This window comes from Bidens hawaiensis, unplaced genomic scaffold (assembly GCF_021521415.1).
Source record: "Bidens hawaiensis isolate Kalapana, Puna unplaced genomic scaffold, B.hawaiensis_p1.1 tig00043550_1, whole genome shotgun sequence".
Lineage (NCBI taxonomy): Eukaryota > Viridiplantae > Streptophyta > Magnoliopsida > Asterales > Asteraceae > Bidens > Bidens hawaiensis.
This window is the reverse complement of record NW_027505843.1, coordinates 87,514-98,250: the sequence shown is the minus strand read 5'-3', so window position 1 is coordinate 98,250 and position 10,737 is coordinate 87,514. Positions and strand designations below refer to the sequence as shown.

The 10,737-nt window shown below is 33.9% G+C and overlaps 2 protein-coding genes across 2 annotated transcripts; one reads left to right on the top strand and one right to left on the bottom strand.

Moving 5' to 3' along the window:
- Positions 1–5,926: 5,926 nt before the first annotated feature.
- Positions 5,927–6,274, bottom strand: LOC143615573 (serine acetyltransferase 5-like). Its single transcript, XM_077088674.1, has one exon. The coding sequence runs from the start codon at positions 6,272–6,274 to the stop codon at positions 5,927–5,929; it is 348 nt and encodes a 115-aa protein (XP_076944789.1).
- A 2,253-nt stretch (positions 6,275–8,527) lies between these two features.
- LOC143615575 (uncharacterized) lies at positions 8,528–10,737 on the top strand. Its single transcript, XM_077088676.1, has 4 exons — positions 8,528–9,364; positions 9,950–10,087; positions 10,163–10,411; positions 10,495–10,737. The coding sequence occupies exons 1-4, from the start codon at positions 8,528–8,530 to the stop codon at positions 10,609–10,611; spliced, it is 1,341 nt and encodes a 446-aa protein (XP_076944791.1). The 3' UTR covers positions 10,612–10,737.

Here is a 10,737-nt window from a genome sequence, read left to right as displayed (position 1 = left end):
TTCTCCTCGGAGCCGGTTCTGGAACCGGAACCGACTCGGAACCGGTGGAAAAAAACCCGGAGGAACCGGTCAAAAACCCGAAAAAACCCGGAGGAACCGGTCAAAACCCGACCTGGAACTGGTCAAAACCCGGTCAAATACCCGACTATACCCGGAACTGGTTCCGGAACCGAACCTGGTTTGACTTTTGTTGACCATACCCGGAACCGGTTCCTACCCGGTTCCGGGTTTTTTAAATACCCGATTTGTGCACGTCTATATAAGAGCATTCTCATCCCACTCTTTATCTCCAAACCAAAAATTACACTAAAATTCACTTTATTTTATCTCTTTATTTCAATTAAATAATATTTTTTATATCTTTTATCATTACCTTTTCTTTTTCCTTCACTCACAACCACTTTCAAAATATAGTAAAAAATTATAGGGGATGAACAGTAACTTTTCAAATATACAGAAAAATCACTAATTTTTCTGAAATATAAAAATCTTCACTCACAACACCCTGAATCACACTTTAAATTATAAAAACACCCCTCATAATATAAGGGGTTGGATGAGAATGCTCTAATAAATATTTACAAATTCTCCTAGATTCCATGTAGTTAGGGCTGTTCACGAACCGAGCCAAACCGAGCGAGCATATGCTCGAAATCGGCTCGTATTAAAACTGAGCAGCTCGGTTCGGTTCGAATATAGGGAAACGAGCAGAAACGTCTTGCTCGAACTCGCTTGGTTTACAACCGAGCAGCTCGGTTCTGCTTGGTTTTACTCGTTAACAATTACAGACAAATGGTGGTTTCCGTCTTCCACCGATTCCATACCCTGTTCGAAGGCGTGGCATGACCGGAATCAGCGAATCGTTGCCGCAACGACAACTGATATTAACCAGTGACGATTTGAGAGGATTACTTGAACCTAAAATGAATTTCAAATTATAGGTTTTCCTCGCAGCAACAGATTAATCGAAACAGGAAGACCTATAACTGCCATTATCTTCCTCGTTCTTGTACTTGTTCAGCGTTGAATTGAAACAATTAATTTTTAATTGGGCAGAAGAATTTTAGGGTTTTTGGAGAGTGGAGTCATGAACTGGTTTTTGGAGATTGATGGGTGGGTGGATGGGAAACAATGCCTTTTTAAAAACAAATGATTAAATATGTGATATTTAAGGAGCATATCATTTATTTAAAATTAAATTGAAGGTAATTATATATAAAATATATTAAAAATATTCGAGCCGAACCGATCCGAGCGGACCTTTGCTCGTTTGCAAAACGAACCAAGCAGAGCGGCTCGTTTACAATCGAGCGAAAAAACAAGCGAGCAACTTCCGAGCAATTTCCAAACGAGCGACGAGCGGTTTGAAAGGCCCTACGTATAGTTAACATATTGGATTGTTGTTTTTTTACAAAATATTCCTCCCAATAATAGGAACCAAAAATAGGTCCATTTTAATATATGGAACTAAAGACTGAACCCAAATAAAATAACTTTTTTCAAAAAATGGTGCTCATAGCTTCGATTTTCGATTTGTTTAGGTATCAACATTCAAACTGCAGTTCAGTTTATGGTTTTATAAAATGTGTATAATGACCATTTTATATTAATATAAGAGCATCTATATTCATTGGTTTTTGGTGACATGGCATGGGATTTAGATTTGTTTATGGGTGGAGACAAACGTTTCTGTTAGGTTTGGTTTGCATTCTCAAAAGTTTGGGAGGTGGGTCCCACCACAACCACTACACACAAATCATATATATACACACACACACACATACATATACATATTTATTATATTTTAATGGGGTTTAGATTGGTTTATGGATAGAAGAAAAATGGGTTTTTTTTGATGAAAAGTTTAGAATATGATGTGACGATAAGATAAATATTTGAATTGGTTTATGGGTAGGGATAATCTAACAGCTTTGTACCATATACTAGGTTATTAACCCGTGCACGAAACGGGTGGATGTATAGAAATCGTCTAACAAACATATATAATTTTATATTATATTGTAATTTGTAATATGTTTTCTAGGACGACAACATGATATTTAGTTGTAAATAATACTGGTACGAAAGGAAATTATTGTCAGACATAAAGATAAACCAAAATAAGATACGAAGTACGATGTTTAGAAACATAATTAAAAGTTAAAAATTTAAAATTCATAAACTAATAAGTGTGTAGTAAGCGTAAAGCAAGGCATGTGTCTACCATGAGTTCATATTCATATTCAACCAGGAAATCAAAGAGATGCTTGATAAGAAAAATTGACTAAGACTCAATGGACTACATATTTAACCAACATGAATTAAAAATTTGTTATAAACATCACACCTTATAGTTGATAAATAATCCATTTTCGTTACTCATGGTTTTTGTGAGTATAAAAAAAATTTTGTTGATTACCAAATAGTAGATAACATGTTGAGTACAAATTATCGAGGTGATCACTATATTGACTTCAATAAAATGTTTAAAATTATTAATGATTTGGAAAATGTGGGTAATCTAACTTTTACAACACAAAAAAGACAACAAAATGCAAATATTATAAAAGTATGTTTTGAAAGGTAAGATAATTAAAACAATTAAGTGTAATAAATTTAAAAAACATTTACTTTTTCAAACACCGGGTATGTTAAATACTTAGATTTTGGCATATTACCTTAGAATATAAAATAACTAAATTATAAAGCAAACCATAAATTTAGACTATATATAAAAAGCCAACACAAATCAAACCAAATTGGAAACATGAAGAAATTGTCCTAGAAAACAAAACACACTAAACTAAAAGACAAAAAAAAAGGTCTTCAAGTGTTGCATTTATTTTGAGCCTCCAATATCCATCACATATCAACCTTTAAGGTATCAAACATCGCTCCTTTATCAACATTCACCGGGTTTGTTATTGGCTTTTAGACGCAATGACTTCAATATACGGACATTGAGAAAACAATCATTCTTAAGCGTACCAACTTATTAAACATGGTTGTCTTTTTTTTTTTGGCTCCATTGTGTTGTTTGTAATAAAATAATAAGAATGCAAACAAAGTATTAAATTGATAATAATTAAAATATATGAACGATATCAATAATATGAATGAATGAAATAATCTGAGTAATACAAATGAACCTTACAAAGAAATGCGAAATTATAGAATTTAATAGATGAAACGATGTGGTGTGAAATTTATTGTGTAAAACTGAAAGTATATAGAGAGGAGTAATAACATAAGTATTTTTTGTTAGTTAATTTAAAAATGAAAGTTATTCTCAATTTCATTCAAGGTAATCAGTTGGCACATAAATTTGAAATTTGAAAGTTAATCTAGTTAATATTGTTATTAATAGTCAAACGGTTTTTAATGTAAAAATGATTTCATAAAGACGCAACAAAAATAGGAGAGTTGGAACCTATAATTTATGTAATTATTATTGTTATTAATAGTCGAACGTTTTTTTTAATTTAAAAAGGTAGATTCGATTAACTTGAATCGATGATCCAAGTTATTAAAAAGAGATGCAGGTCGTCCAGAAAATATAATTATTTAGTTTTAAATTATTTAATTATTAAGATATTATAATATGGCTTAGTATATATGGAAACTCTAACAATATAACAAAAGGAACATGCCAAATGTCTAAAAAAGATGTTAGTTTAATAGTATTAGGTAGATTCTTTCCTTTACTTTCTATTACTAAATCGAAACAACTACTAATAAGTAATATTTTAGAATAATAAAAAAAGGCAAACACAAAGAACTAACTACAATTAGTAATGTCAATATAAACATGTTTATGCTTGATTATAAAGAGTGTTGACATTTTGACTGTATTGTATGCTACTTGTTATCTTCTGAAAAAACACAAAGCATATACATAATAAATATTATAATAATTTTATAAATTATCAGGGTGTTGACAATGCTACTTTTATTTTTGGCTAGATAAAACATTGTTACAGAAGTGATACCATTATAAAGTGGCCCGTTTTGAGCCGAACCAAACAAATAATTTTTTAAAATGACTCGTTTTGACCCGAACCAAACCGATATATTTTTTACACAGATAACCCGTTTTGAGCCATTTATTTGACATAATTAAAATGATTAGCCAAATATGTATATATATATATATATATATATATATATTTATGGCCTTCGTATTTGACATGATTCATGTCAATCAATTTTTACAACCTGCAAAACTGCATAACTAAAATACCCTAATGATTAGCTAAAAAAAGGTGAAGTAATTATAGAAATTAAACTTCTGATTTTATATAAATATGGTTTGTGATGAAACAAAATTCCTCAACACTTGGTAGAATGGTTCTTCATATTTCATTCAAACAACAAAATTAGTAAATTTGTCAATATAGTTAATTGAAGGAAAAAAGTTGTTTAAGGTTACAAAGCAACTAGCATACACATGATGAAGTTTTTGTAACTTCTTCTATTTGTTCTTCGAATCTACATCAACATCACCAGAAGAAAATGTTCCTGATTTTACTCCATTCACCCTTCAATCTCTGTTTTTTAACAGACAGTATTATGAGAATAAAATCACAAAAAAATAAATAAAACCCAATTCATATAAAATAAAATAATGAAGCCCTAGAAGCAAGATACCGACGATGACATAAACATCAACAGAGGGTGCGATAGATTAAAGCAGAGATGAATAATAATAATAATAATAATGAGAACATACCGAAATCGATCATGAATAGTTGATGAAAAAAGATCGTCTGTGAATTGGGTTACAATCAGTTATCACATAGATTGTATGAAATCTTAGATGATCATTTGATGTTTATAGAAAGGGCGGATTTTGTGTTTGTAACAATGAGAGAATTGAACAAAAATGAAGGTGTTAAAGAATGAAACGGACAAATTGATATCATGGTAATTGAATGCAATTTAATTTATTTTTGATTTATTTTATTATCAAGAAATTCTAAGATGACTTAGTATTTTAGGAAATTCTGGTAATGGACCAATAAGAACGAAGAAAAATGAATTTTTTTAATATATATATATATATATATATATAGATTAGTTTTAAGCATCAAACATGTTTTAAGTACGTGATTGAAAAATAGCTGATTCCGTAAAGCCTGGTTACCATATAGAGTGGACCATTATTTTAATTGATTACTTTAATAAATATTATATACACCATCCGAGTATATTAACATATGAGTTTTAGAAGTTGTGTGATACACTAAATTTTTAAAAGAAATATAATTAAACTATAGAAATTAAATAGATTAAATTTTAAAAAAGATCCTATTTTATTAAATTAAATAGTTGACAGAATTATAGAAATTGCCCTTTATCTTTTACCCAAATTTCACTCGTGGTCTTTCATCTTTAAAGTTGATCTTTTTTGTCCTTTACGTTTCAAAATCCAACAGCGTATGTCCTTTTCGCTTAACCCAGTTAATTTTTCTCATTAAGTCAGGTCATATGCCTTGCACATGAGGGCAAACGGTCATTTTACCTATTAAATTAAAAAAATATTTTAATTAATAAAGAAAAATAATAAAAAACAATTAATATATATTTAAATTCTTTCTCTCTCTCTCTCCCCCCACCCTCCCCCTCTTCTTCTTCCTCCGTAGCCACCACCAAGCTTTCCAGTGGCCACCACCGTTGGCCGCCGCTGTCTACTTTGGCCACTCCACCTCCCGCCGTCGTCTTCTCCAGCCACTCCACTACTACTATTAATATTATCGCATTTTCGTCTTATCGAAGGAGCGGTCTAGACTCGGGCAAGAAATCGAGGTAACTCTGGCAGTGTCTTTGCAAATAATAAGAGAGATGTATGTACAGTACAGTAGAGTTGCAGGAAACTTAAAATAAAAAGGGCAGCCAAATATTCACTACATACAATACAATGAATGAATCACTGCGGCAGACCGGAGATCCGCCACGGCGACCTGGCGGCGCGTAGGTCCGCCACGGCGGCAGACCGGAGATCCGGGTCACCGGAAAACGTGTTCAAAAACAAATCATAAAGCAATGTAGACAACAACGTGGAGGAGCAAGGCTTGTTTCCTAAATGGAAAGCCAGTGAATGATCTAAGCTAGACTGAGAGAGTATTGTTGAGTATAAGTAGCTGGCTAACGTCGGCTCCGAGTCAGCGTCTCGACGCGCCTCGGCTTTGATTTTGGGCCATACCCATGATGGGTCTTGGTTCGGGTCGGCTGGTTGTGGTGGTGGTGATGAGTATCGTGAGTTGCCTGTTGGCATTGTGATATTATTATGATACGGTGTCGTTTTTTTATTGACAGAATTATTGTTATTGTTGGCGGGAGTTAATGATTTATCGTTTGGAACAAAAGGGGTTTCGGAGAAGTATAGGTGGGATTGGATGGTGCCGGAGTAACCTCGATTTCTTGCCTGAGTCTAGATCGCTCCTTCGATAAGACGAAAATGCGATAATATTAATAGTAGTAGACTGGCCGGAGAAGACGGCGGCGGGAGGTGGAGTGGCCAGAGTAGACGGCGATGGCCGCCGGAAAGCTTGGTTGTGGTTACGGAGGAAGAAGAAGAAAGGGGGAGAGAGAGAAAGGATTTAAATATATATTAATTGCTTTTATTGTTTTTCTTTATTTATTAAAGTATTTTTTTAATTTAATAGGTAAAATGACCAATTTTCCCTCATGTGCAAGGCACATGACCTGACTTAACGAGAAAAATTAATTGGGTTAGGCGAAAATGACAAACGCTGTTGGAATTTTGAAACGTAAAAAACAAAAAAGATCAATTTTGAAGATGAGGGACCACGAGTGAAATTTGGGTGAAAGATAAAGGACAATTTCTGTAATTCTGTCTAAATAGTTTTATAAGTTCAAATTATATTTTTTTTCTAATACGTGTTGAATTTTCGCAATTTTCTCACAATCACGAAAAAGATATGTTTATTGATTTTATAAATTGTAATTATATTTTTTTAATGAAATAATGAATTTTAATAGAAGATGATATGATGTTTCATAATGAATGACATAAAAAAAGAACATCTTATATAAAATTAGCATGAATAAACCAAACTTTTATATTACAGTTTCAAAAGAGATGAATGTAAACTCTATGGAATCATAGAGGTTGAATGAATATGTTAGAATAAAATTGCTATTCATTCATGATTTATTCTTGTATTTATCATCTTCAACATTTAAATATCGTTCTTTATATTTTACCACATTATCTTCTATATTCAAAAGTGTATATAAATTGATTTAATAAAAAAATATAGATTTGATTTCATTAAAGATATAAATATTTTAATTATATTGACATAAATACCCACATATTTGTAATATCTATAATTCAGGTAATTAGTTATTTAGTTATTTGATTAAAGGATGAATTAATATGTTTTAATACATTGACATAAATATATTTCATTAAAAATATAAAATAGTTTAAGCGGGAAAATAGTTTAGGCTATGAATATATCTTTAAGTGACACGTGTCCCAAGTTATTTTCTTTCATTAGAATGACTAGATGGGATTACTGTTTTCATAATGACCCACTACCAAAGAAACTAAAAGGAGGTGTGTGCTGGTTCTTTCGATTTGTTCGGTTTGAATGTTTTTCAGACGAAACTAAATAAAAATTAAAATAACCATCATTTGTTATTGAATTGAGTTGAGCTAAACAAATAAATAACAAAATTTATGTAACAATTATTTGTTATTTAATTTGAATAAAAAACCGAATTTAGGTTCAGTTTAATACAAGACGAAAGTCGAATAGTATTTGGTTTTAATTGGTTTTCGGTAAAATCAAATTGAAACTGGATATTGAACACCTACAATTTATATATACATACAATATAACCTTTTTTCGGATATAAGCTTGTACAACATGCATAAAATCTTATTTCAATCTCTTTTTTACTTAATTTTTTTACTATTAGTATTTTATTTTTGACCCATATACTTTCCATCATTTACAAGTTTGCCACAATGGATTTTTTAGTTTGAACCCCCAACACCTTTCCACTTCCACCTTTTGTCCCCGTTACTTTTCATCTTTTGTAAGATTTTCGTTTTACGTTCCGTTCTAATTTTGACAAGTTAACACACTACAACCCGTGTGCGTGGTTCAACATTTTTACGTGGTTTTTTCATGTTCAACGTTTTGGTCATAAGTTGACCTGGTCATTCTTTTCTATGGTTTATGTTTCGATCCAACTTTTTTGCGTTAACACACCACAACGGGCGGGTGTGGTTGAACGGTTTTTTGTGTACTTTCATTCAAATTTTGTTTTAACTCAAGAATCGTAAGGATCCTAACTGATACCGACTGAATTCATATCAACTTGCCGCTATTTTAGTTTTAATATTTTAACTTTAGAAAATTATTGTTTTTAGTTCCGATACCATAATAAAACGAACTTTAAGTGATAATAATAACCAAATTCTTGTATGCTATTTTATTTTCCTATAGTTTCCGGTCAACAAACAATTATCATCTTGTCACACACTAACAAGATGCCGATAAACTTCAACGCCTTCCTCCATCTACTCACCATCATCTTCAGCCTCCTCACAACCACACTCTCCGTCGACGACTCAATCCTCCAAAGATTCCAACAATACCTTCAAATCAACACAGCCCACCCGTCTCCAAACTACCATGAAGCCACAGACTTCATCCTCAACCAAGCCAAATCACTCTCCCTCCAATCTCAAACCATCGAATTCGTCAAAGACAAACCCTTAATCCTCCTCAAATGGCCCGGCTCAAACCCTAACCTCCCGTCAGTCCTCCTCAACTCCCACACCGACGTCGTACCCGTCGAACCCCACAAGTGGGCCCACCCCCCTTTCGCCGGAAACATCGAAGGCAACAACATTTACGCGCGTGGGTCCCAGGACATGAAGTGTGTCGGGTTACAGTACCTCGAAGCCATTCGGAAGCTCAAGGCTGATCATTTCCAACCGTTGCGAACGATTTATGTTTTGTTTGTGCCGGACGAGGAGATTGGTGGGCATGATGGGGCTGAGAGGTTTGTGGAGTCTGAGGTGTTTGATGAATTGAATGTGGGGGTTGTGTTGGATGAAGGGCTGGCTTCGCCCGAGGAGAGTTATCGGTTGTTTTATGCCGAGAGGTGTCCGATGTGGCTCGTGATTAAGGCGACAGGAGCGCCGGGCCACGGGGCGAAGCTGTATGATAATACGGCCATGGAGAATTTGTTGAAGAGTATTGAGAGTGTCAGGAGGTTTAGGGCTTCGCAGTTTGACTTGGTCAAAGCGGGTCTTAAAGCTGAAGGTGAAGTTGTTTCGGTTAATATGGTGTTTCTTAAAGCTGGGACTCCTTCTCCTACTGTAAGTATCTTTTCTTAATATCTGATTAGGTATTGAATAATAATACATCCGGGAGAGTAAAAACCAAATCATAACTGAATTGTTACAGAAAACACTATCCGAAATTAACCATAACCGAACCAAACCAACGGTTATGGTTAATGTGTCTCCGTTAACCAAAACTGAACCGAGCCTTGTATAGTTGTATGTTTATGTTTTTCCAAATTTTATACTTCTATTTCCATATTCGAACATTTTAATTTAATTTACGTTGCAACCGTCTATAACATAGCTTGGAACACTATAACCAAGCTTGGAGCCTGCATATTTCAGCTTTGAAACTTCATAATTGAGCTTGGAACACAATAACCGACCTAATTTCAACTTGAACTTAAACCAAACTTAACCGAAACCGACTTATGACCGATGGTTAACCGACCATTCAGTTATGGTTATGGTTATGGTTACACAGTCTTTCATAACCAAACCTCATTTATGGTTATGGTTAAGGACTTGAGCCCCCATAACCGAACTGACACTACTTTTCACTCCCCTAATTATAAAAACAATAATAATAATAATCAAGAAACATGTTTTCTGCATCAGGGTTTTGTCATGAACCTGCAGCCATCAGAAGCACAAGCCGGTTTCGACATTCGGGTCCCACCAACTGCTGATGAAGCTTCATTAGAGAGACGAATTGCAGAAGAATGGGCCCCGGCTTCACGCAACATGACTTTTGAGGTAAAATTGTTGTATCTGTTTAGAAATGATACGATTCTGCTTTGTGGATATTTTCGGTTTTAACTGTTTGTTTAGCGTGGGCAGTTTAAGCAGAAGGTGTCTGTGTATGACAAAGATGGAAACCCGAAATTGACGGCTCATGACGGGTCAAACCCATGGTGGGCCCTACTAGAGGGAGCTATACATAAAGCGGGTAGGACGTTTGGAAAGCCGGAGATCTTTCCGGCCTCAACTGATGCTCGTTACTTCCGGTTGAAGGGTGTTCCTGCAATCGGGTTCTCTCCGATGGCCAACACTCCTATACTTCTTCATGATCACAATGAGGTCAGCTTCTTATTATGTACCATGGTCAAACAAAGTAATAGGAATACGAAATGTTAGATAATGGAGTGATGTTTTTGTTGCAGTTTCTGAACAAGGACGAGTACCTGAAAGGAATTGAGGTGTATGAATCTATACTTAAAGATTTTTCTTCTTTTGTTGCTGAGAATAAGAAAGATGAAGCTACCAAAGATGAGCTATAAAGAGACGATCATGGCGTGTATCTGTGATTCTGTTTGTTAGAAATGTATAATTCAGGCATAGAGCATTCAGTTGGATGTTAATATGGCCTGAAAATGATTGGTGCGTTGATCATTTAAAAACTGTAA

Bases quoted from the DNA above. Each gene is read 5' to 3' on its own strand.
- LOC143615573 (XM_077088674.1), bottom strand. From the start codon at position 6,274: ATGCCAACAGGCAACTCACGATACTCATCACCACCACCACAACCAGCC.
- LOC143615575 (XM_077088676.1), top strand. From the start codon at position 8,528: ATGCCGATAAACTTCAACGCCTTCCTCCATCTACTCACCATCATCTTC. The intron at 9,365-9,949 runs GTAAGTATCTTT...TTTCTGCATCAG, and splicing joins CTGGGACTCCTTCTCCTACT to GGTTTTGTCATGAACCTGCA. The intron at 10,088-10,162 runs GTAAAATTGTTG...CTGTTTGTTTAG, and splicing joins CACGCAACATGACTTTTGAG to CGTGGGCAGTTTAAGCAGAA.